General features: G+C 36.8%; 1 protein-coding gene across 2 annotated transcripts in view; it reads left to right on the top strand.

Annotated features, from left to right (window-relative positions):
• Positions 1–27,269, top strand: part of LOC141457234 (ubiquitin carboxyl-terminal hydrolase 48-like) — a 189,355-nt gene that overhangs the window by 52,039 nt on the left and 110,047 nt on the right. For both annotated transcript variants that reach the window (XM_074133918.1, XM_074133919.1), the window contains exon 16: positions 17,451–17,602. In XM_074133918.1, coding sequence (XP_073990019.1) covers positions 17,451–17,602 — 152 coding nt within the window. The remainder of the gene's footprint in view (positions 1–17,450; positions 17,603–27,269) is intronic.

Raw genomic sequence — 27,269 nt, 5'->3', positions numbered from 1 at the left:
GAATGTTTGCCGGCTAGAGAGCAATGTTTACTGTAATTTACTGATGTTAATAAACATTGTGTGCGAACATTCCTGCATACCCTGCCCCGTACACAGTAACTATGGTGAGGAGATTTCATTTATGTGTGGAAGACTACTTCTCGCCAACTGTGAGAGAAGTGCCTGTTTGTGGTTTTAAGTTCTCCTTCACCTTAAACATCTTAGCCCACTCTTGCGAGTGCCTCCTCTTAGCGCCAACGCTTTGCACTGCAAAACAATAACTCATCATCATAACTAGCTCCTTAGTTCGCAGTACCGTGCTATTTTATACTCTGTACCCAACTATTTACACAAATTACACGCGTACTCAGTTCCATTCACGACATCATAAACCAAGCCACCTATATATAACACTGACTCCTACAAACATTAACTATACTTAAACGCACAATCATTAATTATAATCACTACTGCAGCTATTATTTTATTAGACAGTTATTTGACTCCATTTATAATAAAGTGGTTGAGGTATTGGATACTAATTAAACTCAAGACAAAACTAATTCGTTTTATTGTGATACTGCGCATAAAAATATTTGTTAATTATTTTCAATTGTGGGACTTGAATCTTTTGCGCAGAAATCAATTTTTTAAATGAACTGTTTCAACATTTGAAACAGAGGTATTATATCTTTTAGTAAACGCTGGTTTTTCGATAACAAATTTTTGGCAATTCAAGAAGTAGAATAGAATTAGAATAGTAGATGGGCGCCCCACGGCACCGCAGCCACAAGAGGCTTATTGTGCCTTCCCCTTTGGATCTAGTAGTCGAAACCTCCTCTACTAAAGAGATTGAGGACTTTCCTTACTAGTTCTTCTTGCGCTACTATCTCCTTTGTTCCCAAAGTTCCAAAGATTTCATTGCGCAACCGCTTGATTGCATCGCAATCGAACAACAAGTGAAAGGCCGTTTCCTCCTCTTCCTGACACAATCCTGTACAACGGTTCCGATAGCTAATAAGCCCCACCTCGCGCAGATGCTTCCTGAACCTACCGTGCCCCGTTCAATAGGCCTGTAATCAGAGTAATCTGATTTCTACCCAAGCACAGGGTCTCTTTGGTTCTTTGTTTACACAGACAAGGCATCATAGTCTTGCTGTGTTTAACCCCAGGACACATCACCTATTTCTTTTCATGCTCCCTCCAGATCCAATCTCTGAGAGCCGCACGAATTGAACCTCTGATGATCCCCAGGACAGGCTCCGGACCGATAGAGGTCCATTCCTGGCCAGATGATCAGCCCTCTCATTCTCTTCAATCCCCACACGACCCGGCACCCATTTCAGCCGAACTCTGTTGTACCGAGCCAGTAGTTCCCAGGCCAGGGAAGAGGTCATTCTGAAGGATATAAGAGCCTTCAGTCCAGCCTGGCTGTCCGAAAAGATGCAAATCTCCCTACTTCTAGGTTCCATCCGCAGGGTTTCCTCAGCACATGTTTTAATCGCAAAAACCTCGGCCTGGAAGACTGTGGCGTATCTCCCAAGAGATTTCTCAATGAGTATCTCGAGTTTAACCCCATAAACCCCAGATCGAGTCTCACAGTCCATCTTGGCCATCAGTCATATGCTCAGAATAATGCTTTTAAAATATTCTACTTGGTTTTTAGCCGGATGTTTCTACTTACAAGAATAGAAGAATCAGCATAGGCATAAACTTTTTACTGACATCTATTCTTCTTTTCTCTTTTTTAAGTCCCTGAATCCATAAGGATCTTCTAAGGAGCCAGAATATATTCTGAACCACTTTCAGCTTTTTCTCAAGACTCTTCTCTCCTCTGGCTGACAGTGTTCGCCTTTCCTAAAGCGAAACATTAATAATTTTTGAATTTAAATTAAAGTTCAAACTCCCTATCTCTTTTCCAAAAATAGACTAAGCTCTCGAGGCGAACTCAGGGCAAGCGATATTTAGCACTAGTTCATTTCCAATAATGTTACAATTGTTCAACACTAGCTACTTCAGTACAATTTGCTGCGTTATTATACTAATGTAAATGCAGTTACTTGTGCACCACTTTAATTGAGATTTACTTGAATATATACGAGATGAATATGTGTTTGGTGGAAGCAACGTCTTATCTTCAGCAATATAGTAATTAGTAGTAGGATGTGCTGCACTGTATTGATGCTGGACCAAAATGGTCACAAATCTTGGTTTGACCCTTGATTTGTTATGTTGTAAGGCGCGCTAACTACTAGTAATTGGATTTCAGTTCACGTCCTTAATGAATTAGGCAGTTCTCCCATTGTAATGTGCGCATATATATGTATAGATAGTAAGTAGTTGTAAGTTTCTTACTGTTAGTACTTCTTGCCGTATATCCCGGCCCCCCCACTTTGGGTCCTAGGGATGGCTTTAGATTAATTTTGGATTGAAATTCATTGTCGCCATTGTTGGATGGTATTAGGGAAGGATGGGGTGGTATGGGTGAATACCAACAAAAACTAGGTCCACTCTGGTATTATGTACGCTTCTATGAATGCGTTGTGTCCGATATTATCGCGGCAGCACCGCCTTCCGAAATGTCTTTGCCATCCAACTACAAGGATGTGTTGTTATTATTTAACGGAGCACGTTTAGCGATTCCCTTTAGACTCTTTCACTATATCTCTGCCCTTGTACCTTTACTTAACATCGGCCCTTTATTCCAGTATTTAGGGAATGGTAAAAGGGTTTTAACTTCCCTTAATTACAGTACACATATCCCCGCCCTTGATTAAGGATTTATTTGGCTACGACTTAACCCTCGTATCTTTACCGCCCCAAGCTAGCGTTTAATACTTCCTCACATGCAAAACATATCTCTCAATCATTTAAATACAATTATTGTCCAATTTTGCTATATCTTTTAATACTATTTTAATCATATGTTAGACACCCTTTGTTGTTAGCCTTACTGATTAAAACTTCTTTTTAGCCTTATATTAATATGTGCTAGCTATTTCTGAACATCATCAGGTTCAAAGTAACGCCCTAAATTTCCAACTCCAGTGATAATCATGTAAACATTTTCTAACTTCACATTTGCTTTTTCTAAAATGCATTTACTTATTGCTGACCAAGATCGCGGGAAGAAGCTTCATTTGAAGTTACAGAAGACCATTATCCTGTTGTTGAGTTGTACAAAAGTTCGCTGGGTAAAAAAGCCCAAGTTAGCTGCCAGGTACTCGTATTCTTTCACCTGTTAAATGTAATGTCACTTCCCTCAGCTTTAATTTCCGAAAAAATGCACTGAAACAGGTGGATATTAAATGGATAACCATGCGTACAACTTAATTTAAAAATTCATTTAATAATGAAAACCAAAAATTAAAAAACTCAAATCTACTTTTTATTGAACAAGTAAAGTTTCCTGGATTTCGTTATTTAATTGATTTTTCAATGTACGAGAAATACAAGGATAATAGTCTACCAAAAATTATAGTTTACATACAAATTAGCAAAAAGATAATTTAGATAATTTAAATCTTTACTCCTTGTATACAGCAGACATACCTCAACATACCAAATACCATTCTTTTTACCTTTGCTGACTATACTGCAATCTTATCTCCTCATTCCGATCCTCTTATCGCTAAACGAGCTCTACAAACAGACATCAACCACTTACAGGACTTGCTTTTCAAATGGAGAATCAAAACCAACGTTACGAAGTCAAAGTTTATAGTATTTACTCTCAGACGGAAAATCCTACCTCCCATCATCTTGAACCAAACTCCTATACCAACTGTGGACAAAGTACGCTACCTTGGACTGCACCTAGACAAACGGTTAACATGGAATCCCCCATACTAGACTGAAAAGACAAGAAACTAACCAACGCTACAAAACTTCTCGCCAGACTACTTGACAAACGTTCGAAACTTAACCTACATAACAAAAGACTCTTATATCTACTGTTACTGCGACCTATTTGGTCATACGGCATCGAAGTATGGGGATCGTCAAAGCGTTCCAACTCACTACGCCTCCAGGCATTACAGTCAAAAATACTTCGAAAACTTCTTAACGCTCCGTTCTATGTATAATGCTCCTCACTATCCATAATGACCTCAAAATCCCTTTCATTACAGATCTTGCTAACACTCGTTTTCTCAAATTTCATTCCTCTACTGTAGCTCAACCTAACCCTCTCATAGAACACCTATCTTCCTCCACATTACCAAGGTAATCCTCTAAGGAGATTGAAGAGAAGATGGCCTCGTGATCTTCTCTTATCGTCAGAGCAAAGCACGTTACTGGAGTGGCACCACTGGGTGCCTTCTCCACTCATGATTTTCTTTTATTTCTTTTTTCTTTTACCATATTTGCTTGTTGTAGTGGTAAATTACAATAAAAGATTTTAAAAAAAATCTTTTTATACGAGGGTCGTTTGAAAAGTCCGTGCAAAGTCAGAGAGATAGCACTACTGGCGTGTATCGAGGTTATGTTTAGTTAGTAGCATCTCTTGGAAGAACACACGCTTGACCAAAAACGAAATCGTGTGAAGTGTGGCAAGGACGGTTTGCAGCTGTTCCAGAAGAATCCGCATGACTTTAAGCGTCGTTTCGTCACTGTGCATGAAACATGGATACATCACTACACTCCTGAGACCAAAGAACAATCTAAACAATGGGTTACCAAGGGGGAATCTGCGCCAAAAAAAGGCGAAGACCGTTCCTACGGCCGGAAAGATTATGGCGACTGTCTTTTGGGATTCGCAAGGAATAATCCTCATCGACTATCTGGAAAAGGGTAAAACTATTACAGGTGCATATTATTCATCGTTATTTGACCGTTTGAAAACCGAGCTGCAAGAAAAATGCCCACGATTGGCCCACAAAAAAGTCCTTTTCCATCACGACAACGCACCAGCTCACACCTCAGTAGTTGTGGTTGCAAAATTAATGGAAATAGGGTTCCAACTCGTTTCACATCCCCCCTATTCTCCAGACTTGGCTCCCTCGGACTACTATTTGTTCCCCAATATGAAGAAATGGCTGGCGGGAAAAAGATTTTATTCAAACGAGGAGGTGATTGCAGAAACGAATGGCTATTTTTCAGACTTGGACAAATCCTATTATTCGGAAGGGATCAACAAACTAGAGCAGCATTGGGCGAAGTGTATAAGCCTAAAAGACCCTGCTTCTCTGAGTTCAAACTATTAGTAAATTTTTTAGATAAAAAAACAATTTTTACGAAGGAAATGATGAGAATATTTCAAAGTGCTGAGTGTTGTAAGAATATTTCATATGTTTTCATTATTGGAGTATTTTAATACCAATATTCGCTTCTTCAGGCCTTAGAAATAGTTTTTGTTGTAAGTATACGTGTGAAACTTCCTTATTTCTTACTTTAAACCTAGTTTTAGTTTATCTTCGAATATTATTTACTATACGCAGTTCTTAACTGTAGTGTTCATAGGTTAGCGTAACAAAATGAAATTTACAAGTAAATATACAATATAAAATCAACAGATATTGCTAATGAAAACGGCACTTCAAATTATAACAGAGAATGTAATTTACAGAATCCTGATTAGACTCTCACCACTGTATTATTGAAAGAATAAGATTACAATTACTATAAATTCAAGACCATCCTTTCGAGAACGAATTACATGATGGGTTTTTAGTGTGAGAACGATGTAATGATTACGTTAGTAATTTCATGGTTTAACGAATGGATTTATTATAGGTCTGTTATTGCTTATTGTTCCGCAGTAGTCCGTCCAAGTTGGATAAACTGCGTACTCTGTAAGTTGTAAAATAAAAATATCTAATAATCCTTCTCTAATGGAGTATTTTGCAATTTGTTATTGTTTAAAATCGGGCTCAGTATTATGTTATTTTCTAATACACTTATTTTATTTTCTGAATTAGTTAATTAGAAAATTAAAGATATTTTGATTTACGCTGTAGGCAGCAATTTTGCGGTCATACAGGTGATCAATGATTGGATAACAGACAAATAGCATTGCCAGTTTGAGCATGAGAATAATTTGAGTAAAACAAATAAAAAATACCTGTTTTTTTTGGCATTGGCTTTCGCCATACAGCCAGCATCGTCTAGGTGCTCATCACTAGAATATCACTCACTCTCCATTCTTACTTATAAATACACTCGCTTCACACATTCATCCCTCTACTATATACAACTATTTACATAAACCTTACAACTAATGGATGGATCAGTACTCTATATTACTGCCATCCTTATAGCTTAACCTAAATTAAAATCACCGTAATCCTTCTGTAATCATTTTCTACCGTTCATTCTAATCGGCTATAACTTTTAAATACATTCATATTTCATTGCTAGCTCTGCTATAGATTTAAGCACATAGATGTTGGTGGAGAATATTATGTCTTCGTAGCGAAATGGTGCATCTAAATACCTGTATATGTTGTCAAACATTCGTTTCCTTTCTACCACATAACGTGGACATATGTGCCGTTTATTTTGAAAGTGGGGGCAAGTCCATTTTTTGTTATTTCGAGATATTTAAGGTTTTGAGGTTCAATAAATTTAAAAATATTGGTAAATATTAATAGACATATTTTTTGTATTTTGTGGTGTTAGATAATGTAAGTTTATAATCCAATAGTGTTTATAGTGCTGGCTAAGAAAAATAAAGGTTTTATTATAACTAAATGGACTTGCCTCACTTTCAAAATTAATGAATTATTGTTATCGTTGATTTAAATAGATATTTCAGTCGTATCAGTCTTTTTTTAACAATAAAAACAAAATACTATTCAAATTAATATAAATATTTATTCATTTGGTAAAAAGTGAAATAAAACAAAGGTGATGGTTAGGGAGATGTCGTCGCTTCGATGGTTCTTCAACTTCACCATACAGCAACCGGAGTTAAGTTTAGCTGTACGGTTAAATAATTTCAACCTAAGATGGACTTGCACCATTTTCAAATTAAACATATTTACAATATTGTTAAGACCTAAAACTTCCATCTCCCAAATATTAGGATTCTGAATTTTTTTGACTCTAAATTGTTTACAGATAAAAAGATCATACTAAGTTTTATCTGTAATTACCATTATCTTCATTTTTTTTCAAAAATGGACTTGCCCTACTTTCAAAATAAACGGCTCATATCATTATTACCTATATGTTTGAAATTCTCCTCCTCATTGCGATCTACGCAAAGATTTATAGATTTGTGGGAAAAGCTAAAAAGAGTATTGTATGATCCATTTTGGGGAGGAAATCACAAATAGTTATTTATTTAACAAGTGTGGAAAGTAGTACTTTTCCTCACGCGAGGCAGGGTTTGCACGCACGAGCGAGTGCAAGTGCAAATTGCCGAGTGTGAGGAAAATACTTTACACTCGAGTTAAATATTATATTTTTTCTGCAACCATTAGGGTTATTAACTAAAAAAAAAAACTAAACAGGCATCACTAGAATCCATTTTAAATTTCTATAAGGTAACACTATAACCTTTTTAACTGTTATAATTAAAAATATCTAATTATTTATTAAAATATTATTTTTATTTCTATACTCCTTTCAATTTTTATTTTATTTTTTTAATATTCGTTTTTTAATTATTTAGATAAAATAAATTTAAATAAGCTAATTAAAGTTTTACAGAAAATATTTAATAACAAAACTTCGTATATCAAGGAAGCACAATAAAGTTTTTCCACTCACTAGTGAGGAAAGTGACACTAATGGGAATTTTTCCCCACTAGTGAGGGAAGTTGGGCATTACACAGCTGATTTTAATTGAGTAATGAGAACATTCCTACATGGTTGCAGAAAAATAATATTTTGTTCACAAACTATTCTAATAAAACCTAATGCCAATATTTTCGGTGAGAACTAATTTAAAAAAAATAAATAAAAAAAGTGGTCATTTTGTTTGTTTAAATGCCCCATTATGGGTAGAAAACTATAAAAGCAGATATGATTATTGTTATTTCGAGAACCCAAGTACAATACCTAAGTATGAGGTTATATAGGTGCGGTTTGTAAGGCTGGGCAGACCGTATTAATCATGGCCCTGGAATTGTGTTTGTGTATACTCAGCTGGGCGTAGTAAGGAGAGTGTTGGTGGTAGTAAACTAAGGGATAAGAAGTGTGATTAATCCCGGGGATGCAGAGAGAGAGGAAGCCTTGTTCTATCCCCAGAGTTTGTCTTGGCCCAGTTGCCCAATGATGAAATGGCTTGTGAAGAACAAGAAGAAGGAGGAAAAAAAAAGTGGTCCCCAGTTCGTGCAGAGGTGGGACACTGCCAGTGTGGAGACATCCCTCTACCAGTAATTGGTTTTTACAACCCTGAGACTCCCTTCATCCAGCTACTTACTGCCTTTACTTGGCCCTTATTCTTTACAGAATTAGACCCTTCTTTTCATCCCTTCATACTTCTAACTACAGCATCTTCTTTTTTTTTCTGTCTTTGTATAGAATTAAAAAAAACCAATTGAGATTATTTTAGTGCGCTGGCCACGCTCCATCGGGTCTAGCTATGAAATCGCCATTCTTCTTTAAAGACTACACATTTCTTTTCTTTGTTTTGGCCCATCTTGAGCCGTATAGTGTCCAGCTAATGCTTAGAGGTCCTCCTAGAACGTTTTTAATTCCTCCCTTGAACTAAGTCTACGTGATGTAAGTCGTCGTCCGTTCTTTTAGCTACAATCTATTTTCCCTTCCAACATTTTACTGCGTATATAATGTCCATTCATCTTCTCCAACTATCTCTATCTGTCTCCCTTAAGTAATAAATGGGGGGGTCTTCTATTCTTGGTACCAAATAAAATGTATCTTCCTTTAGTTTGATTAACTTTTCTGCTTCCATTACTGGCTTACTTTCTTCTTGCACATTATTAAGTGTGCACAAGAAAATTTGGGAATCAAAACAGTTGTAAACATGTTCTAATGAGAAATTCCGGTGACTATGCCGGAATAGAATAGATTTTTATTACTGTAAAAGTACAAATAATTTACAAGGAGTTGCAACTCAAAGAAATTATCCATAATCTACGAAAAATAATTAATAATGGTACACATGAGAAACTAGTGTGGTAAGGAAAAACAAATTTAATAAAGAAACTCACCTGTTTTACTCTCTTGAGGTTCTAACTCAAATATTCTTTAAACTCCGAATATTTGGGCCTTACATAATAATCAACCAACATCAATAATTTGTAAAATCGTACTATACAGTTAAACGTAGCCTTACAAAGAAGCCTACCTCCTAGAGAACTGTAAAAGTATTTATTAATTTTTTTTTTTCTCGAAAAATGATCGAAAAAGAAACATTATAAATTTATAATAGGATGAAAAAGTAAAACCAGTTTCAGTCGTTATACATTTATTCTGCCGAGCTTTCGACCTAGGGACTAGGTCATCTTCAGGGCCAGTTTACAAAGTAATATTTTATATTACAGGGTTGGTGTGTCTTCTGTCTTGTCTGTTCATGATCTGCTGCAAGATAGAAGACACACCAACTCTAATATTATTTTGTAAACTAGTCCTGAAGATGACCTAGTCCCTAGGTCGAAAGCTCAGTGGAATAAATGTATCACGACTGAAATGGCAATTATTTTTTCATCCTATTGTAACTATGAATCAGTCACCAAAAATAATGAACAGTAATTATAAATTTAAGTGAATGGAATGTACTCGAAGTTTACCGAAAAGTTTAGGAATCATTTTCGAGAAAATATCATAAAAAAATTGGTACAGTACTCTTTAGTACATCCGGCTGAAAGATTTTTAACTAAAAACTTACGAAATTAGAATGACTACAATAATTTAAAGAGAAATTAAAATAAAGAGTACTTCTAACTACAATAATAATTACAAAATATTTAAGCAACACTTATAACTGGATTTCTTACTGTCCTGGAACGTAGGAAAGGCTCACAGCTTTCTTACATAGTAATTCGTTAAGTCTTCCATATTCCTTTACCAGCTTTGATGAACATTTTGGTTTTTCCAAGGCTTTCAAAGCCTGACTATTTGGCTATCCTAAAAAATTCATTTTCGGTTGCTTGGTCCTCTGGTCACTCCAGGATTCCGGGTAATGAACTTGCTGATGAAACAGCAAAGGAAGGAGCAGCGATGACAAAAATGACTCCTCAGACCATTATCCCTGTATCCTATCGACGTTGTAGAACAGAGGTGGAGCAGTGGATTTTTGAAGAAACATCGGAAACGGTGGAGATCCCGAGCTGACTGCCGTCAGGCTAAAGAAACGCTTAGCCTGTCAAAAACGGCTATAGTTGGTTTTAGCAGGTCCCGGATCCGCCAGTTGGTTCAGATGTTGTGTGGACATGCGAATTCAGCATATCATCTTTTCAAATGCGGCCTTACCCAGTCTCGCCAATTTGCGCTGGCTGTGGTGAGTCCAATGAGACTGTGTGGCACTTTGTAGAGGTGTGCCCCGTTTATTCTAAAACTAGATTTCTCGACTTCGGGAGGTTAAATGTTTCCCTACCGGAGATTGCGGCATCTGGTAATCTTAACGAACTTTCTAGGTTTATTCAGTGCACTGGGCGATTGAGTCGCCATGCTCCCTAGTGTCCTGTTACTACTTTATTAGTTTATTGTATTGGCATCTGGCAACTTTTAGCCGGATTTGTTGTTCTAAAGCCCCGGTATCTCTGATGAGATGAGAGGTAGGCGGGTAACAATGGGCATTTGGATTGCCTGCGTTCCTTCACCTTTCTGGTGGAACCGCCCGTCTAAAGCAATCTTAATCTTAATCCTAAAAAAATCATACTTCATTTACTACCAGTATATTAATCCAGCTCTAATCTTCTATTGATTATTACCTATTATCTCAGGTTGAGAAAAAGTTGATCATTGCTGTAAAAAAAATGGATACGTTATTTCTTACAAATTTCTTGAAGGTTTAGACTATACTGTTTCAGAAATTTTTTTGTGAGTTTCAAAACAACAAGCTGTAAGTTCAAAGCATATTCTGTATTTTTAAAGAATGAAATCTCTCTCTTTTTTTCTTTCAATGGCACTAGAACCCAGTTAGTTGGGTCCTGGCCTCCTCGACTTTACTCCGCCAGTCGTCCCCTCTCTCTTGCAGACGCCATCCAGTTTCTAGTACGGAATAGCTGCCTGGCATCCTGCGTCACACTGTCAAACCAACTTAGCTTTGATCTCCCAACTCTCCTTTTGTGGTCAGAGACTTCCTGTAGAAGCTTGTACGAGATTTCTTCGTAGGCCATTCTTGCGACATGTCCAGCCCTAATCTAAGCCTGTTTAGCTTAATTAACGCTATAATATTCGTGGCTCTTTCATCAGAGCATACAGCACTCTGTTTGTTCTGCGACGCCAAGTCGTGTTCTCACGTATTGGGCCGAAGAACTTATGAACTATTTTCCTTTCGATTATTAAAAGGCGTTGTTCACCTGCTTTCCGTGATTGTCCAGGTTTCGGAGGTATATACCAGGACAGGGCGAATAAGAGTTTTACAAATTCTTTTTCTTCGATCCAGAAAGGTCATCAGGTTCGAGTAAAAATTTGCTGGAACCCTGAAGAATATTGACTAGTAACTTTCTGAAAGGTTAAGTGGACGCTGATGACATATTTCCCTCAGTATTGCACTATAAGCTTCCATGAGAAATAAAATTAACGCTATTTAGTTTCTTGAAATGTCGAGTAAATTGATAAAGAGGATAATAACTAGCTCTATACTTGGAAGATGTCTTCGAACCATTGTCCTAAAGTTGTTTATTTGAGCTAAATTACATTTTAAAGAGTTAGGAAACCTACTACGTGTTACACCATCATTAACTCATGAGCTTAAGTGTGTAGCTATGTTCGCATACGATGCATTGCACGCGAACTTAGCCAATTAGGTTGATTGTTATAGAGGATGCGAGGAACTACTATAGCGCAGGGCCTTCGGGGGTAGCTTGAAGTGCTTGCTTGCTGCTGCTGTTGGCTCGGTATGGCGGGCGTGGGTTTTGCCCTACCTAAAGAAAACTAGCTCTTAATCACTTTCCCAATAAACCGTGAGAGAACAGCCGCACTAGAGAGAGCCCTTTTCGCCGCCACAGAGAGCCCTTTCAGCCTCACACTTGCCCCGTGGTAGCTAGTGGGGCTACTCATACTAACCTCTTATCAGCTATCTCTGCGGGGGGGGGGGTCTGGGTGGTAGCGCCCCTCTCAAATACCCGCCTAGTCATTCACTTATCACACTGCCGGCGTTGTGCACGCTCTTTTATTCAATTAGACGTTTATTACTTTTCTCTCCTCTCGCCATTAATGACCTAGTCTCAGAGCTCGTATCTCTGCCGGCTAACTCAATAGTAATTAATGGCGACGCTACTTTTTTTTTTTTTAAGTTCTTTCAAAATTGTAAGGAAAGTTTGGGCTAAATATCCAGTAATGTTACAGGAATTCCCAATTTTCTTCTGTCTTATTTTTCCAGGATTGTTATTAGCGCATACAGTAAGACAGCTTAAGAAACAAGATGGCGAACTAGTCTTTTGCCATTCAGATACACTCTTCTCAAATATTTACCTACCATTTAGTGAAACTTTACCAAAATAAAGCAGTCTTTATGAAAAAAATTATGGAGAAGAATGAGAATTTCTTTGATATCTTTAACAGCACGCCCCGTTTACTCTACGGCGGGGCTCCTGCCCACCTATCCTCTTCAACAGCAATCCACTTCCTTGTACAGATCAGGTGCGCTACCTTAGGCTCTACATAGACAAACGACTCACGTGGAACCCACATACTAGACTTAAAAGACAAGCAATGACGAAACGTGCGAAACTGCTTTTCAGACTTCTTGGATGACGCTCCAAATTACCCATAAAATTCAAACGCTTAACATACGACACTATTCTCAAACCTATGGTGAACCTACGGACTAGTGCTGTGTGGTTCAGCCAAACCTACAAACATACGGACTGTACAGAGATTTCAGTCAAAACTACTCCAGCAGATAGCTGACGCACCTTTCTACGGTGACTAACCTCACTCTTCACCACGACCTCAACATCCCCTTCTTACAACAACTTGTCAAAACTAAATATCAAAAATTACATACTGCTCTCTCCACTTGCTCCAATCTTCTTGTACGTACTGTCTCTCGCCTCCTCTGACAATCCTCCTAACAATCCACCTCGCAAACTGAATCGGCAGTGGCCCCGAGACTTCCTTGAGGTCTGAAGACCTAAACATTATTATATCCCGTAGAGAGTGCTACCACTGGGTAGTTTCTCTCCTCCTGCTCTTCACGAACCAATTAATCTTGTACTTCCTGATTTACTTATTGTATACGTGTATGTACAGATTGTAGATAACAATAAATTAAAAAAAAAAAAAAATCCAGCGAATTACTTATCATTATTTTTTAAAAAAAAGTTGACTCAAAATAATCAGATGGTCCTATAAAGATTCTCAGAAGGACGAGGGTCGTTGCGGTGACCTCGCTTGCTTCTTGACCTCTAGAATAGAGTACTGAGGGACTACATTTCTATTTTGACTGCTTCCCCCAAGTCTGGTCTCTGGATTGTTCTAGAGCCAATGTTTTCTATTAAGAATATAAATTGATCATTTAATTAAACAATATTTAAGAGAGTCCATTTAATTAAGATGGGAGGAAGGTGGATCCAAAGCTTTTGATCAAAGTGTTCTGTAAGTTTGTGGTAGGACAATCTTTAAGAATCGATAATTTCTTTGGTTTAAGTCCTTCTAGTTGCACACAATGTCTTAACATAGAAGTAACTAATGGATTCTGCTCTTTTGAGGGTCTTACAACTGGGTAAGACTACTGTGGTGTACCACAATCTTACCTTTCTCTTGACCTTAAATAGCTTCCGTAGATTTACCATCCGGTTTAATACTTGTATTAAATTAAGTATTAGATTTGTAATAGATTGTAAACGTTTTATTTTATTTAAAAACCATAAAAAACTGGATAAAATTGTTTGAAGAGATCTAACTTACAAAGTTTTATAGAAAAATAATTCTTTCGTTGAATTTAGCACATTATTCATACAGTTAGGCTTTCAATTTCAAAGTTATCCCTGAAATATCTCAGGCCAAATTTTGTGCTTAAGTTAACGTCAGAGGGTGTCTTACAGGTTGAATTAAATCTCTCTCACACACAGACACAAATTTATATATATTTATTTAATGAAGACAAAGGCGCCGTGATAGCCGAACGGTTAGAGGCAAAGCCCGCAAAGCTAAGATGTGTTGTTGGTTAGTGGGTTCGATTCCAGCCGGTCTAGGCCCTTGGTTTTTATTTAATGGTTAATATAAGAAACTTTGTAGTAAAGTATGTTTGCTAATCGCCCCCGTCCATGATACCTTAAATTGTATTGTTGGACGTAAAGCTCTCCTGAAAGAAAAATAAGCGATTACTTTACTTTTTTACCTTATAATGAAAGCAATCATAAAAATTATGAATTTCAAGATACATTATCATTATAGAAAGATATAAGATAGAATTTAATAAGAAAAATATAAAGCTACAAATAAAGCTACAAATAAAGCTACAAATAAAGCTACAAGAAAGAACATAAACGAAGCCAGAACCATGTTTGTTTATTGCTGAATTTGCTGTGAATTATAATGAAATAATCCTTCAACGTGCATTCGTATATAAATTTAATGAATGGGGAAGCAATGGCATCCAAAAAAAAAATGATATCGTAATTGCAACGCAATCGAATAACAGATGAGAGGTCGTTTCCTCCTCTTCCGGGTACAATCTGCACAACGGTTCCTAGCTAATAAGCCCTATCTTGTGCAGGTGCTTTCTGAACCTGCCGTGCCCTATAAAAAGGCCTGTAATCAGAGTAATGTGATTTCTGCCCAAGTCCAGAGTCTTTTTGGTTCTTTGTTTACACAGCAAGGGGGCATGACACTCTTGCCATTTTTTACCCCTGGGAAGCATCACCCAGTTCTTTTCAATGTTCTCTCCAGATCCAATCTCTGAGAGCCTCACGAACTGAACCCTTGGTGATCCCCAGGACTAGTTTCGGGCCAATGAAAGAAGTGCTAGCTCCATTCCTAGACAGTTGATCTGCTAATTCATTCCCCTTGATCCCCACTTCAACTCAAGATGCTGAGAGAGAGAGAGAGAGAGAGAGAGAGAGAGAGAGAACAGTTACTATTAAAACTCAAAATGGTGGAAACTTGACGCGATTGCATAACTTTCTTTTCCTGGTAGCAAGAGAATGTGAAAAGAATCAAAATAATTGTGTAAAATTTTAGTTCAAATAAAAAGTTTAGATAAAAATAAAATTAGTTAAAATTGGGCAGAACTGTTTGCTTTAAGAACATGAAACATTGCTTGGTTAGGGTTTATCGTTGGAGATTAAGTAAGTTATTAGCTCTATGGAGGCAGGAAGGAAGGTAAGTAGTGAAACAGCATAAGGGTTCGTAGGGCTATTCTGGCAAGAAGTTGGAACAGAGTTCCAGATAGAGTAATGCTGTGCTCTTTTAGCCGAGGAAGTAGTAGTGGAGGATAAATGAGACAGATAGCCTTGTGTAAGAAATGGTGAAAGAACAGCACCAGCTAGTGGGCTCATGATTAGAGCATGTTACCTCGGCGGCACCACTCGCCCAACACAAATGCAATATAAGATTCGCTCGACTACACAAACTAACAAGACCTCTAGGGTCCTTATCATCTCAAGAAGTCCCATCTTATGGTTCCCCATATACTATCAACTATGGAACATGTTTGACTGATCTTAACATCACTCATGTTCTTCAGTGTTTCTTGTAATACATGCAACAAACTATCAATCTACTTGTTTTTCACTTTTGCCCAACACTCCTAATAAATAGCTATTTGGATATTTTTTTTCTTTTTTTAAACAAATAACCAAAGACAGTGCTGCTAACAAAATATGGGGTATTGGAGCCCATTAAACGGAATTCAGATTTTTTCTCTGCCATCTTTAACATAAATATTTAGGTGAGGTTTTAAGACTCCATCGAAGTTTTCCTTCGCACCCTTACAGAACAAAAAATCCATTCGCCCTTAAGTCTCAAAATGAGATTTCTTTTTATTATTAGCTTGGAATTTCTTAAAATCCTACAGAAAATACAATTATCAATCCAAATTTGATAACCAGTCCAAGGCCGGGCAACAAATACACGACTTCTTTGATATAAATACCTTTATCAACTTTTAAAGATAAACAAATCCATGCATAAATATTATTTGTAATACAAACTTCTTGGACGTATGGTATTGAACTGTGGGGTTCAACGAAACGCTCTCCAATCTTCAACGAATTCAATCGCTTCAGTCTCCGCAATATCGTTAACGGCTCCATTTTACGTATCAAATCTTAACTATCCACACTGGCCTGGAAATTCCGTTTGTAGGTCCAGGTTGCACGAACTCATTATAAAAGTTTTCATCAGCACTTGCACTCTCATTCCAATCCTCTTGTCCGCCATTTATCATCTCATCGCCATCCAGATCATCCTCCAAGACCAGGGGTCGGCTACCCGCGGCTCTTTTATCCAAATTTTGTGGCTCTTCAGCCTGTCCAAAATACGAGTACATTGTATATTTCAATTTTATTGAAACAAATGAAAATTTCATTTATTAAAGTAAAGATATTTTTCCAAAAAGAATTTTAAATGAGATTTGGTTTGAAATGGAATAGAATTATATTGAAATACAGTTCGTAATATATAGACTGCCGCCATTTTCATTCAAACACAGGTTTAGTTGTTATTTATTTGTTTATTTACTTTGCAATATATGAAAATAAATATATAAAACATTAAAATGTTATTGAATATCATAAAATAATAATTTGTGAATACAAATGATCTGTTTACACTATCATCCTTGCGGCTTTTGGTAAGATTTATTAAAATTATTTAAGGAAAAATGGCTCTCTACTTGAAATAGGTTGCCGACCCCTGTTCCAGACGATTAAAACGTCAGTTGCCGCGCGATTTTCTCTCTTCTGAAGAGAGTAGCTAATCCTGGAGACGACTTAGGGAGTGTTATCACTGGGTAACTTCTCCTCTCAATTAGCGATTTTGTAGTGGTGTCAGTTATTGTCATTGTTACTTATGGCGTATCTAGGCGCTGGTGTAACTTAACAAATAAATTAAAAAAAAAAAAAAAATCAAGCTTATTTATGTCCAAGTCCAATTCAGAGTCAACACCAAATACAGGACCTCTCTTTTAATCAGATATTTAAAGAGATTGTCTGTTTTCTTGAAAAAGAAAAACAGATGGATTCATCTTTAAAAAAGTTTGGATTAAGTCTTAAAAATCAGTAATAACATTGGCTAAATGCTAAGAAGATCAATTCCTTAATTTAATTCAGTTGACAGTCCTTTTTTCTGTAAATAACAGATTTGGCCATCATTATTATATAAATTTCTCAAAGTACATAGTTTACTGTCGGTTCTATTATATATGTATTTTTTTTGTTTTTGTTCAACAGAATTGTGCATGGAATGTATGCTGCGAAGATTAGAAAATGAACAGAAAGCTTTATTACAATATGATAAAGCGAAAATTTATATACGGCAGATCTCCAATAAGAATGCCATGGATGAACCCCAAAGAAATAGATCGCCCAGTCCACGATTAGAGGTAGGAATGAACTTAATTTTTAATATTATATAGTTTTTTTTTTAAATTATATGTGTAAATGTTGAGACATTAAGTTTTATTTGAAGCTAAAAAGGTGATTAGATTGTCAATAGTTTGGACTTTCATCTTCCTTTAAATGTTTTAATATTAAATATTTTTTAAACGATCGTCTCAATAATTTAGAAGATAAACTCAAAATCTTGACGAAAATGGTACCCGCTGAAAGTTAGGTAGGTTACTGAATTTAGAATACTGGATTAACTTAAGCTTTAGAAGTGTTAACAGTGAATTTAACGGCGCCTCAGCCGACTTCCAGGATTGGAGGGTAGCGTAGTTGAAGACAAGTTTGCAGCTAAAGGGTTGGTGATGAAGTGAGAGTTTTTGATGAAAATTTGTATATCGGATTTTGGCAAGTTCGGAGATGAGTGGAATTTGGAGATTTGTATGGATTGTGTGGTTGCTAACATAGAATGGAGCGTCATACTATGCGGCGGAGTATTTTGGATTGGGTGTTTGCAGTCTATTGATGTTGGGTTTTAAAGTTCGAGTCCGTAAGTCCATATTGGTGCGAGAAGAGCTGTATATGAGTCGTCGTTTGTTCTGTAGTGAGAGTTTTGAGCGTTTGTCGAGTAGTCTGGCTAGACAGACATTTGTATCGTTTATTTAGTTAGGTACGTTTAAGTCTCGTATGGGGGTTCCAGGTAAGTTTCTTGTCTAGGTACATTCCAAGGTACCGCACATGGTCGGCTGGTGGGATAGGTGTACGAGGGGGTACCCAAAAAAAACCGGAATTATTTTTTAAAAGCTATTTATTTACAAATTTTTTACAGAACAACCTTATCCCCTTCAAAATACTCTCCATTACAACTAATACATTTGTCCCACCGGTGCTTCCACTGTTCGAAACATTTTTTGTAGTCATCTTTAGAAATGGCTGACAGCTCCTTCTTCGTTTTTTTCTTGACCTCTTCAATGTTATCAAATCGGTGACCTTTCATGCCCTTTTTCATGCGTGGAAATAAGAAAAAGTCGCACGGAGCCAGGTCAGGCGAGTAAGGTGCGTGGGGCAGCGGAACCATGCCATTTTTAGCCAAAAACTGTGTGTAACAGAGATGGCTGTGTGTGCAGGTGCATTGTCGTGGTGGAAGAACCAGTCTCCTGTTTTCCACAAATCGGGTCTTTTTTGGCGAACACTATTGCGCAATCTTTTCAAAACATCCAAATACAAGGTTTGATTGACGGTCTGACCTGGGGGGACAAACTCTGAATGGACTACGCCTTTGGCATCAAAAAAGCAAATCAGCATTGTTTTGATGTTTGACTTGACTTGACGACATTTTTTTGGTCGGGGTGAAGATGACGTCTTCCATTGGCTCGACTGTTGCTTTGTTTCTGGGTCATAACCATAGCACCATGACTCATCACCAGTAATGACCTTTGACAGAAAGTCTGGATCAGTTTCAAGCTGTTGTTTCAAAGCACGACATGTTTCAACTCGATGTTCTTTTTGATTGTCAGTCAGAACTCGAGGAACAAACTTGGCAGCAACCCTTTTCATCCCCAAATCTTCCGTTAAAATTCGCTGAACCGAGCTCCAAGATAACCCACTACTCTCTGACAGTTGATCAATTGTCTGTCGACGGTCTGTGAACACCAGCTCTCGAATTTTTTCAACATTTTCGTCGATTCGGGCAGTTGATGGACTTCCAGAACGAGGTTTGTCATCAATCGACATGTCGCCATTTTTAAACCGAGTAAACCACTCGTATACTTGAGTTTTTCCCATAGCGTCATCTTTGTAAGCAGTTTTCAACATTAAAACACTTTCAGCAGCATTTTTGCCGAGTAGAAAACAAAATTTCAGAGCTGCACGTTGTTCACTTAAACTTGCCATCATAAAAAACGAAAAAAGAACAAAACAGCGCTGGTAAAAACAATCACTGCAGATGAACAGAACAAGCCAGGCAGACAACACAGGCAGGACTGAACTGGCAAGGAATTGCGCTATACACGTCTAGCGGCAGAAATGCGTACTACATAAGCTCCATGCGCGGCAACGCAATTCCGGTTATTTTTGGGTACCCCCTCGTATGTTGTTAGAAGACAGGTGGTGGAGTTTGACGTTTGAGTGAACAATGTATTAAATGTATAATATTGCATTATTTTGTTTTGCATAATTAATAAGAAAAATTACTATTAATTTGAGAAGTCCTTCTTATTGAAAGAGTTTGCTCGCTAAGATCTCGGTTGAGGTACGATCGAAATATGAAGTTTCCTTCCAATCCCTTGGTTCGAAATCTCACCCAATAACGTTAATAAATCTTTCTATGTTAGACTGCTCACCAAAAAATCCCTTTTGTCCTTGACCTAGCCCAAAATCCCGTTTCACCAAATTTCATTCCAAACTATTCTATCTTCCTTTTCTTTTTTTTTTTTGCAAAGTTGATGTCTTTTTCTCTTAAATCAACGTTGAGCAGAAATGAATGGGAGAAGTTTGGACGAAGGAAGTTTAACCACAAACTTGTATCGGATAATCCCTAAATCAGAGTTTTGGGAATTATGTTTCTAATTTTAGCCATAATTGTTGGTTGTTACTTATGATTGTTTGAGTCTTAACTTACAGACAAAATTTCAGAGATAACGGAATCGCTAACTCGCAACAGCTTTTGTTTATTTTTCGTGGCCTCCTGAACTTAATTTAATTTATGAATCAAACTAAAGAATTCAGGAATTTTTACGAATATTGTTTTGGGTCCTGCTTAGTCTATGAATTTTCTCGGTTACTCCTACGTTTTATGCTATTTTTTTCCTCATATAATTTTAAGAATTACTGTTCAGATGTAGCTGTTCTATTATTTACGCTTCCGGCATACCGTTCTGTTATATTGTATCGGAGTTAAGTTATAAAACTATAGGTATACCTTCAGGGCTAGCTGTTTGAATACTTTATGTGAGTTATTGCTCTAAGGCCAATCTTTAAACCTGTATTTCAGGGAGGCTTTATGCTTTCTTTACTAAAGTTAGTTTATTTATGTATAACCAGTCATTACCTCATTACCTACTAGATTTACTAGCGCACATTATCTCCATTTTTCTCGTAAAGACTGTCTCGTTTTCATAGTTCCATTTTCTATGTACGAGACTTGCTCAATGATGGTTGTTTCTAATTAATGTTACTACTCCAACTGTTATGAGCAAACATTTTGTCTTTAAACAAGCATTATTCTCGTTGCAACCTAAGGGCATTGTAATTTGCAGAATTCGTTCTTTTTAGTACTTGAAATTAAAGAATAAAAGCAAAAATTGTTTATTCGTTTGAGCTGAACTGGGTAATTACTTATGAAATGGAGTTATTTTAGTTTAAGATTCAAAAACCTTATAATACTTTGTTAAAACCTATCCTTACAAATCTTTTCTTAAAAATTATAACATGTATTCGTTTCTGGGCTTCAAAACTCTATGGATCACGGTGGCGTAGGCTTTGTGGCCACCCAGAGTCTAGTCCACTTAGCAGGAAAAGATATGGTATCTCCTGACTGGTCTGAATGAGTTAGAATTGCTTATTTGTGACATGAGAATTCTGTCATTTGGTGACGAGTGTGATAATTCGCTAAAATAATTGTAGAAAATCTCTGGAAGTGGATTATTTGAATCTGGGACTGGAGTGGTCGCAAATCAGTAGTTTGATTAAATTTAGGGCTGAAGCCCTCAATTTAAATTTCAAACCATATATTGTTGGAGGAAATTACAATAGCTCGATGTGTGCTCGACCTTAGGGAAGCCGAGGATGTTTTCCACTTCTTGGGCCGTTGTAGAATTCTTAAAAAGATAAGATTGAGGTTTTTGAATGCACAGTCCTTAACGGAAGAGGAAATGTTGAGGTATTTGAATGGCGCAAATTGGGCGGTGTTGGCTGGCTTTATAAGAGACGCTCTAGCCGATCTTTCCTTTTTTTGGTTAGCCACTTCAATTACTAATTGGTGGTTGGATTAATGATGATGTAAAATATAATTTTATAGAGAAAAATTCTTTACTTTTTAATTATTTTAATTTCGTTGTTTAATTATTTACAGTATTATTGTTCAGTTTTCAGTTCAATGTAAAAGATATACTTCCTTATTTGTAATTAGCACTCCTGACAGTCAGTCAATGGCTATGTCAGCTATTACTTTTGTAAAATTCTTTCTTTGTAAACTATCTATGGTGTAAATAAAAGTTTATCTATCTATCTAGTTGTAGAAAATAATAGAATAATTTAGGGGTAACTAGCCCTACGGCTAGCTGATTTCACGACCCATACGATCTATTATAATATTCCCTGATGAACCAGTGTTTGAGAAACCTCGCTTCTGCCCCATAAGCAGTGCACTTGAAACAATGACTCTTTCTCTGACATGTGAATTATGCGATGACCACCTTCGGACCAGTCCAAGAGGCTCATATGATCTACCATAACTCTTATAAGGCAGTTCTCTAAATACTATAGGCAAGGGTCTTCGAATGAATTCCTTCGCTTGTCTTTGGCCGAAGTTAATACGCCAGCAGATCTTGGAGTTAGTTGCAAACCAGGACTTTTAAAACTGATTTCTTTATAGTCCTAGATACACAGCAAAAACATCCTGGAACTATAAAAGTTTTATTGCAATCAGAAAAATCAGTTACCCATATTTAAATGAGAGATGAGGGATAACAGCTCAATTATTCTGTTGGAAAAATTGTAGAATTATGTTCTGCGTTCTTTTCAGTAAGTTGTGCTTTTTTTATTTATCAGAATTTTAATTTTTGATTTATTTACCCACAATAACAATAACAATTTACAATAAGAAAAATTGCAATAAACCTGAGACTGAAAATAATAACAATTAACAGTATAAGTCTATGTATACATCTCGAGTTATGTGCGGAGAAATAAGAACCTTAATTCCTGAGGAGCGAAAAGATGAGAACTGAAGTTAATGTTAGTTGATGTCTGTATTTGTTAGAATCATTATGCTAGTGGAGCCGATGGACCCACTAGTTCCCAGCTCTGCCTTGCTCAGTTAGCGGTCACAAAACATTTTTAATAGTTCTTTATATTTGCTTCCAGTTCATAGACAAACTGCTTCCAACCTTTAATTATTAGTTATTTCTTTATTTTTACTGGGCTCCTTCTCTTGCAATAATATTTATTACCTCATCTGTTTCATACTTCTTCAATAACTCGGCTTCCCCTCACTCTCGTGTAATTTAAAATTAACTCATTCTAAAGTTTTATGTTTTTCCAAATCTTCGTTTTTTGCTTTCATCACTTTTAAACATCATTGGATTTTATACGATTTATTTCTCGTTTCTTTTTCTCATCATTTTCATTGATTGCCTGATTCTAACTTCTGAAGAATTTCAGCTATACTGACGTCTCTGATTACGCCTCTGTGGATTTGGCTATTAGACTACATTGTATAATCTGTATATTTAATTTGCACGATGCATATATTTCGTACAGAATGCAGTTCATTTTTACTTCCTTTTTACTTATGCCGATGATACGGCAATCATCTCTTCTCATAAAGACCCGGCCCTTGCCTGTCGCTCCCTACAATCCCATATAGAATCTCTTAAGCCTTGTCTAAAGAAATGGAGAATTAAAATCAATGAAAACAAATATAATCACATTGCATTCTCTCTAAGGCGAACTATCCTTCCTTCCGTTTACCTAAACCTCACTCCTCTTCCCACAACATGTTGTGTTCAGTACCTAGGACTCTTCATGGACAAACATCTAATCTGGATTCCACATACTAGACTCAAACGGAAAGAACTGAACAGACGATTCAAACTTCTCTCTAGACTTCTCGACAAGCAATCTAAACTCTCTCTACAGAATAAACGACTTATCTACACTATGATAACTGAAACCTGCCTGGACTTACGGAATTGAACTTTGGGGCTCAGCCAAAGCTTCCAGTATTTACAAAAAATCCAATCCATCCAGTCAAAAAACACTCCGTCGAATCGCAAAATGCTCCTTACTATGTCTCTAACTGTACCTTGCACCGAGATTTCCTTGTTCCCCTAATGTTTCAGAAGCTATAAGATCCCGTTACATTAAATTCCACACATCAATCCCCTCACATCCTAATCCCAACTTACTACTCCACCAGGAAATCCTCCCAGGCGGTTGAAGCGCAGGTGGCCACGCGATCTTCTAAATGAAGTAAGAGCCAATGTACAATAGTGAACTGTACCACTTTGGGAGTTTCACCAATGGGTAAATTCTCCCCTCATGTATTCGTGTATCTATTCCATTATCATGTTGTATCAGCTTCACTTGTTGCAGAATTATACTGCAGTTGTGAAAATAAATGAAGTAAAAAGAAAAAGGAATGCAGTAAACAAATAAAAAAAAAATACATTTGCGTTTAATGCAATTCCTAATAATGGCTTCAGACTGCCCAGTTTTTGTTCGTATCTTATGGTGGATCCGTAACGTTGTACACTGGTTTTAAATAGAAGCAGCTTTAACTTTATTTTTACTACTGAAGGGCAAGAAAACTGAATTAGTAGAACAGATATTTGATGAGTGAACGATTTTGAGTAACGAACTCTACGTTTGAACTAAGTCCGAACGTTCAAGGATTAGACTGAAGTCTGGCAGATCTTTCTAAGATCTTAGTTCTCCATTCTAGTAGTGTTCAATGCTTGTGAAGCTTAAGACACCATAAGCTAGCATTTCGGCGACTACCTCCGGAAATACGAGGGTCGTTTGAAAAGTCCGTGCAAAGTCAGAGAGATAGCACTACTGGCGCGTATCGAGGTTATGTTTAGTTAGTAGCATCTCTTGGAAGAACACACACCAAGTTTCAGCCAGATCGGTCAATTTCTTTGTGTTTGGCATTCGTTTGAATCGAGGAAGTCGAGTGATTTTCAAAAAATAGACGAAAAAGGATTTCGTGTGTTGATTAAACACTACTTTATGAAAGGCAAAACGCCTCAGGAGACTAAAGAGAAGCTTGATAAACATTATGGTGACTCTGCACCTTCGATTAGAACAGTTTATAAGTGGTTTCAAAATTTTCGGAGTGGCCATATGGGCACAAGTGACGCTGAACGTTCTGGACGCCCTGTTGAGGTTACTACTCCAGAAATCATTGATAAAATCCATGATATGGTGATGGATGACAGAAGAGTGAAGGTGCGTGAGATTGCTAGTGCTGTGGGCATCTAGAATGAACGGGTACATAATATTTTGCATGAACATTTGGACATGACAAAGCTATCCGCAAGATGGGTGCCGCGATTGCTCACGCTTGACCAAAAACGAAATCGTGTGAAGTGTTGCAAGGACGGTTTACAGCTCTTCCAGAAGAATCCGCAGGACTTTAAGCGTCGTTTCGTCACTGTGGATGAAACATGGATACATCACTACACTCCTGAGACCAAAGAACAATCTACGAGTAAACAATGGGTTACCAAGGGGGAATCTGCGCCAAAAAAGGCGAAGACCGTTCCTTCGGCCGGAAAGATTATGGCGACTGTCTTTTGGGATTCGCAAGGAATAATCCTCATCGACTATCTGGAAGAGGGTAAAAACTATTACAGGTGCATATTATTCATCGTTATTGGACCGTTTGAAAACCGAGCTGCAAGAAAAACGCCCACGATTGGCCCACAAAAAAGTGCTTTTCCATCACGACAACGCACCAGCTCACACCTCAGCAGTTGTGGTCGCAGAATTAATGGAAATAAGGTTCCAACTCGTTTCACATCCCCCCTATTCTCCAGACTTGGCTCCCTCGAACTACTATTTGTTCCCCAATATGAAGAAATGGCTGGCGGGAAAAAGATTTTATTCAAACGAGGAGGTGATTACAGAAACGAATGGCTATTTTTCAGACTTGGACAAATCCTATTATTCGGAAGGGATCAACAAACTAGAGCAGCGTTGGACGAAGTGTATAAGCCTAAAAGGAGACTATGTTGAAAAATAAAAAAGGTTTACCCCAAAAAATTAAGTAGTTTTTATTTTTGCACGGACTTTTCAAACGACCCTCGTATATGCACAACACAATGCCATTTTAAACTGTAAAGACTACTCAATTCACTGTCATCTTTCAGACAGAATTCGTTGTTTGATCTTGTATTTCTGCTTACTTGCTGCATTGGTTTGTAACTTTTTTACCGTTAGGAGAAGTTTTACTGCAAGTAAAATTAGGAAAGTCAATCCAGCTATCAAAAACTAGATGAAATAACCATGCTACACAACTGATTAAGATGATGTAGATTTAATTATTTTTTTTAGCCGTCTTTAAAGTCGTAAATAAATTATATAAACTTGGCATAGATCACAATTAGATGACAAACCGCTCTTCATTATTGTTATTAACCAACCATTGTCAGCATACAAGTCTGTGCCTCCCAAAATGGAACTGTCCTTGATAAACTTTAAATATATTCCAAACTGAGTGAGACGTGAGTTTATTTCTCACAATAATTAATCTAGAACGCTAAACTATTCCTATTTCATTTGTGTTTGTGTTTGTGTTTTATCGTCTTTCTTTTCAAGTTGTAAGTTCGCACAGCTATATGCTGCTGTATTATACCAGACAGAGTTGTATTCCCAGACATTTTTATCTCTTCATTTCAAGATAGCTACTGCATTTAACAAGTCATTTGCAATTTATATTGCTTATTTGTATGTAGAATACGTCCTCAACTTTACCACTCTAGCTTCTTTTTTCAAAACTTAATTTTATTTACCATATAGGTGGCTTTTTCATTTTGTATTTTAGTGTTCATTAAGATTGGAAGAAATTTTTGATCGTTTAAAAAAGTCTGATTTCAATCATTGGCAGTGTTTAAGCAATTAGATCAAAATTATTACAAAATAACTGACCATTTTTTCTTGTTGCATAAAATTTTTGATTTTATTGTTCTCGAAAACGCAGCTAAAGATTTTGTTTTCCTGAATTTTTGTACGCACATGGTGCTCATGTTGGTCTAGTAGTATTGTTTTAAATATTTTCTCAGGTAGATTATATTAAGTTAACTTCTTGGATTAGAGAATTGGGGTTGATTGCCCTTATTATCATTTCATTATAAAGGACAGCTCCTATCTTATATATTGTAAAGTGAAATAAATACGTTACTGAAGCTCCTAGCTTGAAATAAATCCAGAAAAGGAAGTAACCACTGAATAAAATGAATTTTCTCTTTTCTAACATCATCTTTTTTGAACAAGTTTCCTACGATTGTCACTAAACTTCGTATTCTTGTTACATACAGTATAACTTCTATTTGAATAATTTACCCTTTAGGGCTTTTTTTTTAGGACGGATCGAGGTTAGTTTGTGACTAAAGGTTTGTACAGCTTTATAATCTAGACTAGCGATAGCGAACCTATGACCCGCGGGTCAGACACTGACCCGCGCAAGCTTTTTCACTGACCCACAATTGCTAGGCAACCATTTGTTTGTTTACGCGGGTTGATTTAGATTTTCTAATTGTGGTGGATAATTTATGTATTCTATCTGTATTTTTTACACTCACGCATTGACACAAAAGCAATTTAAATGCTATCTATAACCTTTAGTTTGATCGTTACAGTTCAAAAACGCAAATGACGACAAATGCTTTTGTAGTCTTTGAAATAAAGCAAAAGTGTTTACAAAATATCAAATAAAATGTATAA

Source organism: Rhodnius prolixus, unplaced genomic scaffold, assembly GCF_049639745.1.
Source record: "Rhodnius prolixus isolate KJV_2025 unplaced genomic scaffold, Rpr scaffold_10, whole genome shotgun sequence".
NCBI lineage: Eukaryota > Metazoa > Arthropoda > Insecta > Hemiptera > Reduviidae > Rhodnius > Rhodnius prolixus.
The sequence above is the reverse complement of the archived record's forward strand: the minus strand, read 5'-3'. Positions and strand labels throughout refer to the sequence as shown.